This window comes from Caretta caretta, chromosome 3, assembly GCF_965140235.1.
Source record: "Caretta caretta isolate rCarCar2 chromosome 3, rCarCar1.hap1, whole genome shotgun sequence".
NCBI classification, from domain to species: Eukaryota; Metazoa; Chordata; order Testudines; family Cheloniidae; genus Caretta; species Caretta caretta.
In genome coordinates this window covers 179049147-179067443 of record NC_134208.1, presented here as the reverse complement: position 1 = coordinate 179067443, position 18297 = coordinate 179049147, and the positions used below count along the sequence as shown (strand labels likewise).

Genomic DNA, 18297 nt, shown 5'->3' with positions numbered 1-18297 from the left:
CTTGTACAGATACAGACAGACATCATCTTCCTTTCCAAATGCAAACAGATGGACATCGTACCAAAAGGACTGAAGGTAAAAAATCCATTACAATCTACATACCACACAGACTATGCTGACAGCTTGTGCCTCACGCTCTCAAAGAAACTGCGGAATCACCTGATCAAGATCCTCTACAGCAAACAGGGAAAGATTAAGAATGAGCTCTCAAAAATGGATACTCTCATAAAGAACCAACCTTCCACACAAACTTCCTCGTGGCTGGATTTTACTAAAACTAGACAAGCCATTTACAATGCACACTTTGCTTCTCTACAAAAGAAAAAGGACACTAAACTTTCTAAACTACTACATGCTACAAGGGGCCACAGCAATGGTTCCCTCACCCCACCTAGCAATATTGTTAACCTATCCAACTATACTCTCAGCCCAGCAGAAGCAGCTGTTCTATCTCGGGGCCTCTCCTTCTGCCCCTCCACCCCCACGAACATGATACAGTTCTGTGGTGACCTAGAATCCTATTTTCGACGTCTCCGTCTCAAGGAATATTTCCAAAATACCTCTGAACAACATACTAATCCACAGAGGTCTCCCTGCCAACACTACAGAAAGAGGGATTCTAGATGGACTCCTCCTGAAGGTCGAAACAGCAGATTGGACTTCTACATAGAGTGCTTCCGCCGACGTGCACGGGCTGAAATTGTGGAAAAGCAGCATCACTTGCCCCATAACCTCAGCCATGCGGAACGCAATGCCATCCACAGCCTCAGAAACAACTCTGACATCATAATCAAAAAGGCTGACAAAGGAGGTGCTGTTGTCATCATGAATAGGTCGGAATATGAACAAGAGGCTGCTCGGCAGCTCTCCAACACGAGTTTCTACAAGCCATTACCCTATGATCCCACTGAGAGTTACCAAAAGCAACTACAGCATTTGCTCAAGAAACTTCCTGAAAAAGCACAAGATCAAATCCGCACAGACACACCCCTGGAACCCCGACTTGGGATATTCTATCTACTACCCAAGATCCATAAACCTGGAAATCCTGGGCGCCCCATCATCTCAGGCATTGGCACCCTGACAGCAGGATTGTCTGGCTATGTAGACTCCCTCCTCAGGCCCTACGCTACCAGCACTCCCAGCTACCTTCGAGACACCACTGACTTCCTGAGGAAACTTCAATCCATCGGTGATCTTCCTGATAACACCATCCTGGCTACTATGGATGTAGAAGCCCTCTACACCAACATTCCACACAAAGATGGACTACAGGCCGTCAGGAACACTATCCCCGATAATGTCACGGCTAACCTGGTGGCTGAACTTTGTGACTTTGTCCTTACCCATAACTATTTCACATTTGGGGACAATGTATACCTTCAGATCAGCGGCACTGCTATGGGTACCCGCATGGCCCCACAGTATGCCAACATTTTTATGGCTGATTTAGAACAACGCTTCCTCAGCTCTCGTCCCCTAAAGCCCCTACTCTACTTGCGCTATATTGATGACATCTTCATCATCTGGACCCATGGAAAAGAAGCCCTTGAGGAATTCCACCATGATTTCAACAATTTCCATCCCACCATCAACCTCAGCCTGGTCCAGTCCACACAAGAGATCCACTTCCTGGATACTACAGTGCTAATAAACAATGGCCACATAAACACCACCCTATACCGGAAACCTACTGACCGCTATTCCTACCTACATGCCTCCAGCTTTCACCCTGACCACACCACACGATCCATCGTCTACAGCCAAGCTCTGCGATACAACCGCATTTGCTCCAACCCCTCAGACAGAGACAAACACCTACAAGATCTCTGTCAAGCTTTCTTACAACTACAATACCCACCTGCAGAAGTAAAGAAACAGATTGATAGAGCCAGAAGAGTTCCCAGAAGTTACCTACTACAGGACAGGCCTAACAAAGACAATAACAGAACGCCACTAGCGGTCACCTTCAGCCCCCAACTAAAACCCCTCCAACGCATTATTAAGGATCTACAACCTATCCTAAAGGATGACCCAACACTCTCACAAGTCTTGGGAGACAGGCCAGTCCTTGCCTACAGACAGCCCCGCAACCTGAAGCAAATACTCACCAACAACCACATACCACACAACAGAACCACTAACCCAGGAACTTATCCTTGCAACAAAGCCCGTTGCCAATTGTGCCCACATATCTATTCAGGGGACACCATCACAGGGCCTAATAACATCAGCCACACTATCAGAGGCTCGTTCACCTGCACATCCACCAATGTGATATATGCCATCATGTGCCAGCAATGCCCCTCTGCCATGTACATTGGTCAAACTGGACAGTCTCTACGTAAAAGAATAAATGGACACAAATCAGATGTCAAGAATTCTAACATTCATAAACCAGTCGGAGAACACTTCAATCTCTCTGGTCACGCAATCACAGACATGAAGGTCGCTATCTTAAAACAAAAAAACTTCAAATCCAGACTCTAGCGAGAAACTGCTGAATTGGAATTCATTTGCAAATTGGATACTATTAATTTAGGCTTAAATAGAGACTGGGAGTGGCTAAGTCATTATGCAAGGTAGCCTGTTTCCTCTTGTTTTTTCCTAACCCCCCCCTCCCCCCAGATATTCTGGTTTAACTTGGATTTAAACTTGGAGAGTGGTCAGTTTAGATGAGCTATTACCAGCAGGAGAGTGAGTTTGTGTGTGTATGGGGGTGGGGGGGAAGTGAGAAAACCTGGATCTATGCAGGAAATAGCCCGACTTGATTATGTAAAGAGTTGTCACTTTGGATGGGCTAGCACCAGCAGGAGAGTGAATTTGTGTGGGGGGGTGGAGGGTGAGAAAACCTGGATTTCTGCTGGAAATGGCCCACCTGTTGATCACTTTAGATAAGCTATTACCAGCAGGACAGTGGGGTGGGAGGAGGTATTGTTTCATATTCTCTGTGTGTATATAAAGTCTGCTGCAGTTTCCACGGTACACATCTGATGAAGTGAGCTGTGGCTCACGAAAGCTCATGCTCAAATAAATTGGTTAGTCTCTAAGGTGCCACAAGTACTCCTTTTCTTTTTGCGAATACAGACTAACACGGCTGTTCCTCTGAAAGCTAACTTACAGTTAACTTTTATGGCAGTCACAGTGCTATTCCCTTTCGTTCCTTATATGTAAGGAAAAGATTTATTGTAAAATTTCTGTGTTCTACAGCTATCCTGATACAAAGTCAGTGTAAAATATAGCAGTGCAATATATCCAGAAAGTCTGACATTTTTGAAGTAAAATCTTTTCAGTTTACTTTGTCTTTGAGGATAAAATGGTCAACATGCCCATAGGTTACCATCTTTATTTTAAAGTGAATAAAATAGTAGACTTCAACATACTAGACTGTGTTGCTTCTAAAGCCACTGGTTCCACTGAACTCAGTGACAAAACCATGTTGCCTTCGAAGGAACTGGGATCTGTCCCTCAGGTTTCCGTCTCACAAGATGCTGAGCATCCTCAACTTCCACTGAAATGAGTTGAGAGTACTCAGAACTTTGCAGGAAGCACAGAAAACCTGGCAAGATTAGGCTATAGCTTTGTATAAAACAGGTTTTGTTCTGACAATTTGAATTGGACGTTTCTGGTGAATTTTAAATTGTTTGTCCGTGGACTTTTAAAAATATCTTCTGGTAAGTTAAAGGCAAAAGAAACTGTTCATCTTATTTTTCTTCTAAGTGAGTGAACGTAAATGACTTCTGCGCTGCTGCTCTTTTGCTTTGCTGTTCCTTGGTTTTCTGTGTTGCTTTTGCTCTGGTATTAATTTATTTTATTTCTTTGGAAATGTGCAGAATTAGCTCAGAAATGGTAAATTGATTTCATTAAAACTGATTTGTGAATCTTAGATCCAAGATATCAGTGTCGAAACGGAAGACAACAAAGAGAAGAAATCTGCTAAGGATGCTTTGCTCCTGTGGTGCCAGATGAAGACAGCTGGGTGAGTGTAGATAAAAAGGTTATCTGAAATATTCTTCTTACAGCATTCCGAGGTTTCAATGAAATTGTTTTAAATGTATAAACACGTATCTTCCCTTAAGTGGATTGAACTAAGATAAGCCAATCAACAGAAATCGTAAAATTAATCTTAAAAGCTGATATTTACTAGTCAGTGAAATCTGGCTTACTTATGTTTCTTTCATGTGTTCTACGTGCTAAATATCAGAATCTGAGAATTCAGGAAAGACTACTAGCTCAACACCCCCTTTCCATTCCTGTTATGAGATTGTGATGACACTGAGGCATGTTTACTACCAGATTTTTTCCCTTAATTTTTTTGTGAGGTCATAGATATATACAATAACTAGCATTTTAACTGTTTCAGAAGCTTTGCCCCAAGTCTTCTCTGTGTTTTCAGTGGAATTTTGGGTCATTCTAAACAATGGTGTTCTGCTTGTGGATCATTAGATTATTATTGTGAGATTGACAAGACTCTGTGGTATATAATCCTGGGCTGCTGGTCCTTCACATTTTGTTTTAGAAAATATACTAGGAACCGAGAGCTGTTTCCATGAAAGTCCGTGTCAATTTCCCTTTGACTTCAGTGGGAGCAGGCCAAAACATAGATAGCTGAAAATTGATGCAGTCCTTTTGAGTTTGTGTGTTTGTTGACTAGGATGTTCCATATCTTTTCCTAGAATATCATTGGAACACAAAAGTATTTATCTGAATCCTGCTCTCCTTTCAAGGCAGAATCTCAGAAGACTCTAACATCAAAATAATATAATTTTTTCTCTTTCTGGTTGTGGGGTTGCATTTTGGGACGGAGAAGTTGGGCGTTGTTTTTGTGGATGGCGTAGGCTGGGCAAAAGGACTTAATGAAACAAAGATGTTCATTGTAGTCTCAGGAGTGGTATAATTCTGAGGACTACAATTCTAGTCTTCTGAAAGTCCTAACCTGCAGAAATAGTGTGTCGCTTTTTATAGGAATTCAGTATTATGCAATGGAATTCACCCTAGATAATGAAAAGAGTTTTAAACGTCAAAGGACTGTAGCTTGTCTTGATTAAATCTTGTTCTTTACGCTTGATTTCGGTGGATTTGGTCCACAGAATATCTTTTGAGGGCTGCAAGGAAAAAGAATATCAATGGGAAGACTGTTGCTGCTTCTCTGAAACAGACTCCTTGGTGTCCTGCTGCCTTTGAGGTAGCCACACACATTATTTAGTGCAGGTTTGAATTTGTTAGGCAATTAAAGTTTTGATTTCTTTCACATTTAGAAAGAGGGCTTACATAAGCAGAAGTGCTTCCAAAATGCCTTTCACAAATAGTAGCCTTCTTGCTATTAACTGGCTATCCATTATTTATAGAAATCCACTGTTTCTTTCCTTCATGAAACTTGAATGGACGTATAGCAAATTGAGCGCAGTTAAGTAATTCTAGCGAAACTTAGGCCTCTCTTTCAGAGAGTTCACCTGAACTGGGGTTTGCAAACAACCTGAACATTTTTCGGAAACTTTGAAAGTCCCTGAACCACTGATCAAATTAATCTTGAATCTGCTCAATCCATTAGGCACAAATTTGACCATCACACTCAAAATCTTGAACTCTCGGTTAAAAGCATTTGTGGGGAAAGGTCATTCCTCTGAAACTTTCCGTTCTGCTTCTCCAGCAGTTCCTATCCCTCTCCAATATTTAATATTTCAAGTACCTGAAAATAATAATTTTCAGCTGTTGAGTCAAGAAGTGACTTCAGACTTGAAGACATCGGAACAATACGGACTGCAGACTGGGCACCACAGAGTAAAATTACTTTTCTAGCTTTTTTAAAAAAGTTGGTTATTATCACACGCATAGAATGTATATCCTTTCTTTAAGTGTTACAAGGAAAACTGAGATGTTCTTGCCTCTTGCTATTGACATGAATAGAAAACAGTCATTATGATTGTGAAACTTTAGTAGCTGGTTGATAACATCCCTCCCTTATGTTATAATTGTCACTCCTACCACCAGCTTCCACTGACGTAACATGCAAAGCCAGAGCAGGAATGCTATATTGATTATGCTCTTTCTGGTTTTTGTTGTGTCAGTTACCCCAACGTCAACATTCACAACTTTACCACTAGCTGGAGGGATGGGATGGCTTTCAACGCACTAATCCATAAACACAGGTATGTCCTTGGAATATTCGCTATAGATTTAGAAAGATGAAAGTGTTGCTGTGTACTCACAATTTTGTAGTATAGTAGTTCGCTGTTTGATTTTTAAATCTGTGGGAGTTGAAGATAGGTTGCAAGAACATTGCAGAGTCCCATGAGCAAAAGATGCAGCAAAATAATCAGACTGTTGTAGCTCTTCACATCATTGCCAGTTCACCCAAGTGGTAGTTAGTGTCTGGCATTGCACATCAAAATGGCCACATTTGTATTCAGGAGAATAAATCATACATATGTGATTGTATCACTTTGTGATTGACTACTTTCCTCGCAATGTCAATTCGGTACCTAAATAGACAGCTACTCTTTTCCACATGTGCTACCCTTACTTACCCTGACTAGCACCATTGAATTCAATGGGACTACTTGTGAAGTATGGTGATACTCCGTGTTAGTAAGGTGGCAGAATTTGGCCCTAGGTTAAATGTTCATTAGGAGCTAAACTATACCACTTGTACTCACATTGGTGACTACTTGCACAAGAAAGTGCTCACAAATGTGAGTAAAGGCTGCACAACTCTGGCAGTAGATTATTTGTTTTTTCTTATTCATTTAGGTCACATTCATTCCTGGTAAATTATCCCCATTTTTGTCATTGGCCAGATTGTGCCACCCTGGCACATGCTGTGCAGTACCTTACTCCTTCAGTGTCCCACTGAAAGGGGTACGACTACTTGAGAAGTAAAGTACTGGATAATACAAGTAAAGGTGTCAGAATCTGGTCCAAATTCATCCCTGGTGAACTTAGCTCCATAGGTCACCACTGCTATTTTGGGTGTCTCGGATTTATTTTTATTCATTCATTTTAAAGCAACATGCTTGTGTGTTGGGGAAATCAAGGATTTTTCTTATTTTTTAGGCCTGATCTGATTGATTTTGACAAGCTGAAGAAATCAAATGCACACTACAATCTGCAGAATGCTTTTAACCTGGCAGAGCAACACCTTGGTCTCACTAAGCTTCTGGACCCAGAGGGTAAGAGTTCCTACCCTTACAGCATTGACTGGCTGTATGTGGAGGAATATCATTCCTTTTTTACAACCCTCCATGCCCCAAGGTGATGTTTTGTGGCAGATTTTTGTGCGGAAGGCAACTGGATGCAGCTCTCTTTCCTATCAGTACCACTCCCTGCATTTTCCTGAGGAGGAGTAGGTAGGACATCAGAGAGATGCTCGAGATGTTCCCTTCTGCAAGGGACCTTCAATCCCAGTTCCCTTCAGTCCCAGTCAAGGATCCGAGGACTCTCATGTGGCAGTGTTTTGCTGTAACTAGACCACCATACTGGCCTTGTATATAAAACATAAGAACATCCCAGTTAAGAGGCATCTCTATCATCTGTACATTAAAACTTTTTCTTTAAGCTAAAATATAGATGACACATTCTTCATAGAATTGTCAGCAGCATTTTTTCAGCCAACAAATGAATATTAGTGTTCATGTGCGGCATGTAGTTTCAAGTCAAAGTAATATTAGAATAGGGAGCTTTATTGTCACAGGACAGGTAAAGATCATGTCGTCACTGGGAAAGTTTCTTCTCACTGACTTTCCAATACATCAACATTTCTGCAAGGATTGGAAATAATTTACTTTCCATCTGCACTCGTTAAGGATTCTCCTGAACAAATATCCAGCTGGGTTTGCTTGCCTTTGTGAATTCTAAATATGACTGTGGGTGACAGTCTATAACTCCTTGGTGCTGGTGGTTGGAATTTCCTCTCTGTAATACTCTTAATACTATCATAACATCAGTCTTCTAAGTGTTTGACAAAAATTGTGCCTCACAACATCCCTGTGAAGATAGGTAAATATCAGCCTCAGACAGCAGAAATTGGAATAGAACCAAAAGGTCATGACTCCCCGTCCTTTACTTCAATGACAGTTTGCATTCTCTAAGCCTAACACAAAATATAGCACCTAGTAGTCATGGAGTTCTGTAGCTGCCACTACCAAAGAATATGACACTAACTCAGAACCACTGAACGTATTTTAGTTTAGGCACGTAAGGCTAGACTTCAGATAAAATCTGGGAAGCTGAAAGGCCACTGAACCCACATCTCTTAGTCTTACATAGTGGATTGTCAGCACTGTACGCATTGTTTCAAACCACATATCCCACAGTATACTAAAGTAACTCTTATTTGGTTTTCAGATATCAGTGTTGACCATCCTGATGAAAAGTCAATTATCACCTATGTGGTGACATATTACCACTACTTTTCTAAGATGAAAGCTTTAGCTGTTGAAGGAAAACGTATTGGAAAGGTTTGCAAGCTAAGATTTTATTTGTGATGCAGCAAACTAACTATTCGTTTCTAGTGAGCGCTTCAGCCCATTGTATATGTTAGCTTTTAATTATGGATGTGAACACTATATATTCCTATAAAATATAGGAAGTGCTTAATCTTTCCTGATATTTCCATCCATATCTTAACAAAAACCATTTAGCTGATATTTTATTTTGCTTGTTAACTTTACATAGACGTGGCTTTCTCCTGCCCAATAACTGCTTCCCACCCCCAAGAGTTTCTCTCTCCCCTTCTTTGCAGCCTTGAGGAGTCCCTTGTTTAAAAAAGCACACATGCTTTCTCTCCCACTTTGCACAGCAGCCACCATCCTTGCCCTTGAGACAGACTGAACGGGAATTCTTTCTCAGTCGATCAATCACCACATCCTGCCCCTCAGTTTGCCTGGGATCATGGGAATTCACTGCAGAGCAGTGCAGGGTCCCCACTCCTCAGTTATCCTATCCCCTGTTGTACTCAGGAATTAGCCATTGATTTGTAAGCTAAGTTCCCCTGCACGGTCTCTCTTACGTAGATGTAGGATTGAAATGCGTTTGAACTGGTCTGGCCTTGTTCCTCAGTTATTTTGTGCTGCTTGTTACAGGTGCTTGACAATGCTATTGAAACAGAGAAAATGATTGAAAAATATGAATCGCTGGCTTCTGACCTTCTTGAGTGGATTGAACAAACGATTATCATCCTGAACAATCGCAAATTTGCCAACTCACTGGTTGGTGTGCAACAGCAGCTACAGGCATTCAACACTTACCGCACAGTGGAGAAACCACCTAAGTAAACTCAATCACTCTGCTTTTGTTTTTTTATTAATCTCATCTTAAGAAAATAGCTTAAAAACCTCTGGTATCTTATTTCTACTTAGTCCTGATCTTTCACTCTTTCACTCACCCACACACACAGTAGAACAAGAAAACACTGTGCCATTTGCAAGATCTTAGATACCAGCAGATACTGCCTCGCAGCAGCCACTCATGACTACTCATAGTAAAGTACTGCAAGGAGCAATAGAGTATCATTATCAGACAATAATGCCACCATTTATGCATGTCAGCACTGTATAATACATGTACACAGCTAATAATAGTATTTCATTGTTTATCCCAGATCAAGAGCAAGTGTCTTACAAAACATAACTTTGAATGCTAAAAACTGATGTAACAAGAAACTAAGTCTCTTTAGTTCTGTAAGCTGCCATGTAATGTTATGACCCTGTAAATATGTATAATCAATTAATGCAGTTTTCATTAATAATAATCACCGTCCAGATGCATTACAATTGCGGTTGGTTTCATAGTGCCTATAAAACGAGTGTATTTTCTAGGAAGTGCTCTAAAGGCCTGATTCAAAAGAAAGAGTCTCATTGACTTCAATGAACTTTGAATCTAGCCTTAAATTCTGTGTCAGTAGATTAACTAGGTCAGTTCATGAAATAAAAAATCTGCCTCCCCCCTCCCCGAGGGATTTCAATATATAAAAACAAATCAGCTGACTTTGTGCAATCATTGTGACATTTGAACCAGTTGGTTCTCGTGGGCACTACTCCTGTCCTTCCTGCTTTCACATGCAATGAAACAGAAAAAAAAGACTAATAATAATTGTATTACTGAGCTATGAACAACGTCAGTCCTTCAAGAAAGCACTCTTTAGTTCATTAGAAGTGATGAAATATTCATTTTAACTCTGTTTTCTTTTGGGAATTTGTGTCTAGATTTACAGAAAAAGGAAACTTAGAAGTACTGCTTTTCACCATCCAAAGCAAAATGAGGGCTAACAACCAGAAAGTATACATGCCACGGGAGGGCAAACTCATCTCGGACATTAACAAGGTGAAAACATAAACTCTGTTTTCTCAGCTCCTTATGTGCATGTCAAATGTTTCTTTTCTTTTAATCTCACTTCCAGCTCGCTAGGGAGAAAACTGTCCCCCGCACCAACCCCACGACCCCTGGATTGACGCAGGGGATCCTAAAGGATTGAGGGGGTAGAATGACTTTTCCTGCAGGCCACACTGGATAACCACTAATGTAGCCTCAAGGCTGCAGCAGCATCTGCAGCACTTGCATATGCTCCCTCTGCTGGGGGAAATGGTGACTGGTGTTGTGTAGCTGTAGATCCACTGGCCTTGCCCTGCTTCTCATTAGTCCCGCCCCATAGAACTCACTGGGTATATCTACGGAGCAGCTGTGATTGTGCTTCCCAGTGCGGGTAGACAGACACGCAGTAGCTTGGCTCAAGCTAGCATGCTAAAAATAGTAGTATGGCCCTGGCAGTTGGGGCTAGCCACCTGCGTACAGGGGGTTAGGTGGGATTGTACTTGGGTGGCTAGCACCCTCCCAGTTGCTGTGTAGGCAGGCCCTCTGACAGAAAAGAGAAACAACATTTAGTGATCTCCCTTCCCCCCATACCCCATTTTCCAATGCGCTCTACCTGCCATCAAAGCCCCCTGGCAGCTAAAGCAGAACAGAGTTCCACAGTGAATCAAGGGTCTTCCTTGGCCACAGAACAGGGGGCAGGATTTGCCCCATAAGTGTCTCTGTCCTAATGTCCACTATGCGAGAGAGTTAGGGAAGGAGAAGGTTTGTGTGAAGCCACTGGGAACAGTCTTGTTGGTTCCCAGTCAGAGTTTATACAACTAGCTGTTACTCAGCTACAGCTGACTGAACAGCAACAGGTCTGACAAGATCTCTTGGGGATAACAAATGGCTTCAAACTGTGAGCCTTCCTAATTTGCTTTTTATCATGCTTGGAATTCCGAGAGCAGCTGTTACTGGTGCCTGTGCTTCACTCTGCATCCGGGAGAGCAATAAACTGCCCAACTCCCCTGTTTATGTTATGCTCCTGCTCCTGTGCCTGTGAATGCCTAAAATACTTGGTTTCAGGCAAAGTCACATCTGTTAGGATTTAGACGAATCTAGGATAGTGTCTGATTAACTGGGGATATTTTTGTTTTTGATGAGAAGGATCTGTAATGCTGATTAGCTTGATTTTAATATGTAATTTTTATGGCAATAGCTTAATGTACGTGAACAGCTTTTTACTTTTTAAAAAATGTCTCATGCAACAAAAGAAATAGAACCCAGTGTTCTGCTCTTTTTCTAAAAGTCAGACCTTAAAGATCTATGTGCAGAATGATTTAGGAGAGAGAACAGGTGAATCATATTTTCTCTCCCTAAAAGGGAAAGATTTTAGCTCCTTTGAGGAAAGATTAAACGCACTTGGATGTACAAATTCAAACCAATTGTTTTGTTTAAAGAAAACAGATTTAAAACAAATAAAGAAAGATCCTCACAACATTCCTGTGAGGTAGGCACATTTGATACCCAGTTCATAGGCAGGTAAATTGAGGAACTGAAAGTGTAAGTAGTTCTGTCTTGGCCACGCATTGGCAGAGGTGGGTATAAAGCCTGACAGTCCTGTGCTCTTTCACTAAACAACATGGGCCAAATTCGTCCCTTATGTAACTGCTTTGGCCACAGTGAATTTACATCGGGAATTAATTTTAGTCCACAGTATTGATTTCATGCAAAGTTGATGTGATTTCTCAAAGTTCTTTAAAAAAGTGAATCTAAAGAATATGATGATTCATTTTTTTCATCTCTTCAGGCCTGGGAAAGACTGGAAAAAGCTGAACATGAAAGAGAACTGGCACTGCGAAATGAGCTCATAAGACAAGAGAAACTGGAACAACTTGCACGGAGATTTGATCGCAAGGCAGCTATGAGAGAAACTTGGCTGAGTGAAAATCAACGTCTGGTTTCTCAGGTGGTGCTTTCAGAACTATTTGTATGACTAAACTTATCACCGTGAGTAATTATGGGATACAGTTTCTGCGCGCAATGCGTGTTCCCTACTTCATGCTAGTTTGTGCTGTGTGTGTTAGACTCCCTCTGAACTAATTCGGCAAGTCTAGACTCAGTAGAAAACTATGCAGGAATGTCTCCCCAATATTCACTATTTCCATGAAATGGAAGGACCAAGTAAATGGCTAGTGAATTCAGTGGAATTACACCAGGGATGAACTTGATTCATTGACATAAGAGACCGAAAATGCCTGTGAGGTCCCCTTGCCATAAGGCCAATTCATGATTTTCCCAGTAGTATATCTGCTGTTTTTATCAATGGATGTATTTTCAGAGTATTTTGAAGCCACCGTTGTTAGCAAATTTGTTTTGAATAATCAAAAGTAACATTACGCAGCTTTGTTTGAGCAATAGCATTTTTGATGCACAGGCATTACTAAAATGAATTCTGTGCATTTACAGGATAACTTTGGTTTTGACCTTCCAGCCGTGGAGGCTGCCACTAAAAAACACGAGGCCATTGAAACAGACATTGCTGCATATGAAGAACGAGTCCAGGCGGTGGTTGCTGTTGCAAAGGAACTTGAGACTGAGAATTACCATGATATCAAACGCATCACTGCAAGAAAAGACAATGTTATACGCCTGTGGGAGTACCTGCTGGAGCTACTCAGGGCACGTAGACAAAGACTGGAGATGAACCTTGGTCTGCAAAAGATATTCCAGGAAATGCTTTACATTATGGACTGGATGGATGAAATGAAGGTAAATGTCACCAAGATAAGATGATGGCAGGAAACTGCTGCTGTTACAGATTATGTGTGTCCTTTATTTGTTTGAATTATGTTTGTTTTAAACATAATGTCAGGAACCAAATGTTCAAAAGCAGGAGCTCTCCATTCACGTACATCAGTTCACTTCTTGATACACAATGCTGGACTTTTTTTAAAATATAAAATGAAAACAGCTACAAAAAACCCCCAAGTACTTCTCTCACCTTCTAAACAAAGTAATATTTTATTTTTGCTTGTCTCTGTTTGGGGAAGGCAGATTTACATTCAATGCAGTACTCATTCTGGGCCAGACCCTTTATGCAATGCACATGTGGGTGGAAGGAGATAAGGACCTCTCTTCCTCAGCTGTGCAGCTCTCATGAGGGCCAAGAAGACTTGCAGCTGCTGTGCTCAAGAGAACATGCAAACTGTTTCCCACCTGTCTTTGAGCTGGGGAGAGGGGCAGGGCCATGGCTCCATCCATTCTTCCTTACCTGTCAGCCAGCAGAGCTGACTGGCTGTGCAGAGGAATGACACTGCACCCCTATAAGGGCTGCAGTAGCTGCGTGCAGTGCCCAGGAGCTAAGGGAGGCAGAACGTCTCCCAGTGCTCCCCTAGGCAATACAGTTCTGCACCCTCCCCAACACAAGACTGTTTCAGTGGCACAACGAAGCCCTTTTTGCGTAATAGAGTTTTGAAAATATAGAGAAGATATTGGCCGAAATATATTGTCACCAGTGTAAATCTGTAATGGCTCTATGTAAATTACTGGTATCACTCCAGATTTAAACCAGTGTACTGAGAGCAGAACTTGGCCCATCATATGTAAATATTGCTCATTCTATGCTTATAGGTGGCATAAAAGTGCTCTATTGGCTAAAAAAAGAATTAAAAAAAAATAAAAACGCAGTCATGAAAATGCTACTTGATGCCTGGGGTCTTATATCTGTAAAGGAGACTTTTACCGTGTGGCCAGTTGCACTGCGGTGAGAATCTCTAGTTCTGTGCTTTGGGAGATGCATGAAGTAGATTGTTTTAATAGTGACTAACTCAGGCTTTTAACTTGCTTTCTTTGAGCAGGTGCTTCTGCTATCTCAAGACTATGGCAAGCATTTGTTAGGGGTAGAGGACCTGTTACAGAAGCATGCGCTGGTGGAGGCAGACATTGCCATTCAGGCTGAAAGAGTGCGGGGAGTCAATGCATCTGCTCAGAAATTTGCCACAGATGGAGAAGGTAAGTTGTAGTTTTACTTATGTGTTAGGTTTGAAGAGACAATAATTTTGGTTACATATTTATTGAGCTTCATTAGCCGTATAATACACATTGGGCTAAATTCACCAGCGTAAGTGGGCCCATCTCCATTTATTCAAGTTGGATTTACTTATGCCAGAGGTAAATTTGGCCAGTTACCTTCTCAGAATTCATCATGGCACTGTATTTTGCATGGCATTTCACACTAGTAGCTAGCAGATTTTGTAACTTTTTACCAGTCATTCCTTTTGCCTTACAATTTCCCATTTCACCTCTTTCTAATGGTTACAGTTCAAGTTATTGGATCTGACTCTGATCTCGTACACAGTAATGTAAATCAAGAGGAATTTCACTAAGTTACACTAGAGTAAAACTTCCCCGTTTTTGTACTGCCATTTTGCTCTTGAGTTCAGTAGGGTAAATCCAAAGTAATTTATCTGAATTCACTGAGAATACTCAGGACTTACACACAAATAACTTAGAGTGAGGTTTGACTGGTACTCTAGCCTTTTAGTGCACTCAGCTACTCTGTGATGGCTACTCTGCAAGCATTAAGAGTCCTAGGTGCTCTAGTTTTACAGGTAAAAATAAGTAAGATTGAACTCTAATACATTTCTGTCTGATCAGGTTACAAACCGTGTGATCCACAAGTTATCAGAGATCGTGTAGCTCATATGGAGTTTTGTTATCAAGAGCTATGCCAGTTAGCAGCCGAACGCCAAGCTCGCTTGGAAGAATCCAGGCGTCTGTGGAAATTCTTCTGGGAAATGGCAGAAGAAGAGGGCTGGATCAGAGAAAAGGAGCAGATCTTGTCATCTGATGACTATGGGAAGGACCTAACTAGCATTGTCCGTCTCTTGAGCAAGCATAAGGCGTTTGAAGATGAAATGAGTGGCCGTAGTGGCAACTTCCAGCAGGCAATAAAAGAAGGTGAAGATATGATTGCTGAGGAGCACTTTGGGTCTGAAAAAATTAGAGAGAGAATTAAGGATATGCGAGAGCAATGGGCTAACCTGGAGCAGCTGTCTGCCATTAGGAAGAAACGCCTGGAGGAAGCCTCTCTTCTTCATCAGTTCCAAGCTGATGCTGATGATATTGATGCATGGATGTTGGACATCCTCAAAATTGTCTCCAGCAATGATGTTGGCCACGATGAGTATTCTACTCAGTCCTTGGTCAAGAAACACAAAGATGTTGCTGAAGAGATTGCAAACTATAGGCCAACCATTGACTCACTGCATGAGCAAGCAAAAGCTCTGCCTCAGGAACACGCCGAATCTCCAGATGTTCAAGGCAGGTTGTCTGGAATAGAGGAAAGATACAAAGAGGTCGCTGAACTGACACGGCTCCGTAAACAAGCTCTACAAGATACCCTTGCTCTGTATAAGATGTTCAGTGAAGCAGATGCTTGTGAACTTTGGATTGATGAAAAGGAGCAGTGGCTCAACAATATGGAGATTCCAGAGAAGCTTGAAGACCTGGAAGTGATCCAACACAGGTGAGAATAGAATTGTGAGGAGGTCCTGTTGTATATCAGCTACCTGTGTGCCTCCCTCTAGTCTTATCTTGTCTGTGACTGAGGGTTCCCAATGCCTTTATGATCTTTTTTTCAGATTTGAAAGCTTAGAACCAGAAATGAACAATCAGGCATCCCGTGTTGCAGTGGTAAATCAAATTGCTAGACAGCTGATGCACAGTGGTCATCCAAGTGAAAAGGAGATCAAGGCTCAGCAAGACAAACTCAATACAAGGTGGGTTAATGACAGATGACATGTGGAAACTTGAGATTAGAGGACATGGTTAGAGTTGTTTCTTTTGTGTTTCTGTATATTTTATATATATGTTTTTGAAATTGGCAGGGTCTGGTTTTCACCTAGTGAAAACTGACATAGTTCTGTTTTTTTAAAAAAATTCTGCCTCTCTCTTAGGGCCTGATTCAAAGCCAGAGTTGTTCCATTGACATCAATGGACTCTGAATTAGGCCCTTAGTACTGTAGCTATAAATCTGTAATAATATGAAGACTTAATGTGCTAAATATTTTGTTGCAAAAATCAACTGGTACAGCATATTTTACAAACCTGCTCTTAGAGTGTTAGTTTTAGTCTTCATGTGCATTCACGCTATGCGGAAAATCCAGAGAATTAGAGTGTAACCTGCAGAAAATATTTGACCCTGCAAAAAGTGAAAATGTTGAAATCCAGTCCATTGCTATCTGGTGTTTTCTAGTATACACTGTAGCTCACTGTGGGGGGGGAACAAAAAAAAAACAAAAAGAGGTTATTTAAAAGTTCAACAGGCTTACTTCAGCCATTTTCCTCATTCAGAAATGTTGACATTAGACTTTACCATTATTGTATATTACCCTCAGTTTCTCTGCTTTTCTCTCCTCCCCATTTTTAGATGGAGCCAGTTCAGGGAACTGGTAGACAGAAAGAAAGATGCTCTTATCTCTGCTCTGAGTATCCAGAATTACCATCTTGAGTGTAATGAAACCAAATCCTGGATCAGGGAAAAGACCAAAGTAATTGAATCCACACAAGATCTGGGCAATGATCTGACTGGAGTAATGGCCCTTCAGAGAAAGTTGACGGGTATGGAACGTGATTTGGTAGCCATTGAGGCTAAGCTAAGTGACCTGCAAAAAGAGGCTGAAAAGTTGGAATCTGAACATCCTGACCAGGCTCAGGCCATCCTGTCGAGGCTTGCAGAAATCAGCGATGTGTGGGAAGAAATGAAAACTACCCTCAAGAACCGGGAAGAGTCCCTTGGAGAGGCAAGCAAACTACAGCAGTTTTTGCGTGACCTGGACGACTTCCAGTCCTGGCTATCCAGAACCCAGACTGCGATTGCCTCAGAAGACATGCCAAACACACTGACTGAGGCTGAGAAGCTGCTCACTCAGCATGAGAATATTAAGAATGAAATCAACAATTATGAGGAAGACTACCAGAAAATGAGAGACATGGGCGAGATGGTAACCCAAGGACAAACCGATGCACAGTATATGTTCTTACGCCAGCGCCTGCAGGCTTTGGACACTGGGTGGAATGAGCTTCACAAAATGTGGGAGAATAGGCAAAACCTCCTTTCACAGTCTCACGCCTACCAGCTGTTTCTCAGAGACACTAAGCAAGCTGAAGCATTTCTTAATAACCAGGTAAGTGGACAGTAATTTAGTTCCTTGCATTAATCTCTGACAAATTGACACCACTTATTGCAGTCGCCTAGCTAAAGATAGCAAGTTTTTTTTCTCACAAAGATGAGAAACACTCTAGTTCACGGTATGGGGAGCCTCTCTCTGTCAAGCAGATAGCAATTAACACATCTTATGCTTTTTTGTCTGATATATTTTTCTTAATAAAAGGAATATGTTTTGGCCCATACTGAAATGCCCACTACCTTGGAAGGAGCAGAAGCTGCTATTAGAAAACAGGAGGATTTCATGACCACAATGGATGCCAATGAGGAAAAGCTCAATGCAGTTGTAGAAACTGGCAGGAGGCTCTTTAGCGATGGGAACATTAACTCTGACAAGATCCAAGAGAAAGTGGACTCTATTGATGACAGGTAAGGTTTGCTCAGAGTTTTAGTGACTGTTGTACATCAAACTTTCCAGCTCACCCAGAACTTAATTTCTTTTCTGAATTTGCCTTTATCCTTTGGATTGTGGAGATTTCCTAGCATGAAGCACTGATACCAGTTGGATTGGTACTGAGATGTAGAAAACCCCAGCTCCGGGGAGCAAGGCATTAAGCTGAAGTATACTGAAAAGTGGGTTTGCTTCTCTCTCTTACATCAGTGTAAACAGGGAAAAACTCTACTGGAATCAGTAGAGTTACAGCAGTGCAAAGCTGACCCTAAGTGACCTGAGACTCAATCCCTGTATGTTTTAATCCAGTTTTCTCGTAGATGGATTAAGGCAAAGGGACGTATTAGAAAATCCTAATATGGTATGTTTTCGTTGTGTTATAAAAACA

The 18297-nt window shown here is 41.5% G+C and overlaps 1 protein-coding gene across 3 annotated transcripts in view; it reads left to right on the top strand.

The window, feature by feature from the left end:
- Positions 1 to 18297, top strand: part of SPTBN1 (spectrin beta, non-erythrocytic 1) — a 220065-nt gene that overhangs the window by 140903 nt on the left and 60865 nt on the right. For all 3 annotated transcript variants that reach the window (XM_048842862.2, XM_048842861.2, XM_048842864.2), the window contains 13 exons: positions 3888 to 3979; positions 6069 to 6149; positions 7054 to 7169; positions 8344 to 8456; positions 9081 to 9268; positions 10203 to 10320; positions 12098 to 12256; positions 12757 to 13059; positions 14148 to 14301; positions 14947 to 15817; positions 15933 to 16070; positions 16721 to 17477; positions 17685 to 17887. In XM_048842862.2, the coding sequence (XP_048698819.1) occupies positions 3888 to 3979; positions 6069 to 6149; positions 7054 to 7169; positions 8344 to 8456; positions 9081 to 9268; positions 10203 to 10320; positions 12098 to 12256; positions 12757 to 13059; positions 14148 to 14301; positions 14947 to 15817; positions 15933 to 16070; positions 16721 to 17477; positions 17685 to 17887 (3293 nt within the window). The remainder of the gene's footprint in view (positions 1 to 3887; positions 3980 to 6068; positions 6150 to 7053; positions 7170 to 8343; positions 8457 to 9080; positions 9269 to 10202; positions 10321 to 12097; positions 12257 to 12756; positions 13060 to 14147; positions 14302 to 14946; positions 15818 to 15932; positions 16071 to 16720; positions 17478 to 17684; positions 17888 to 18297) is intronic.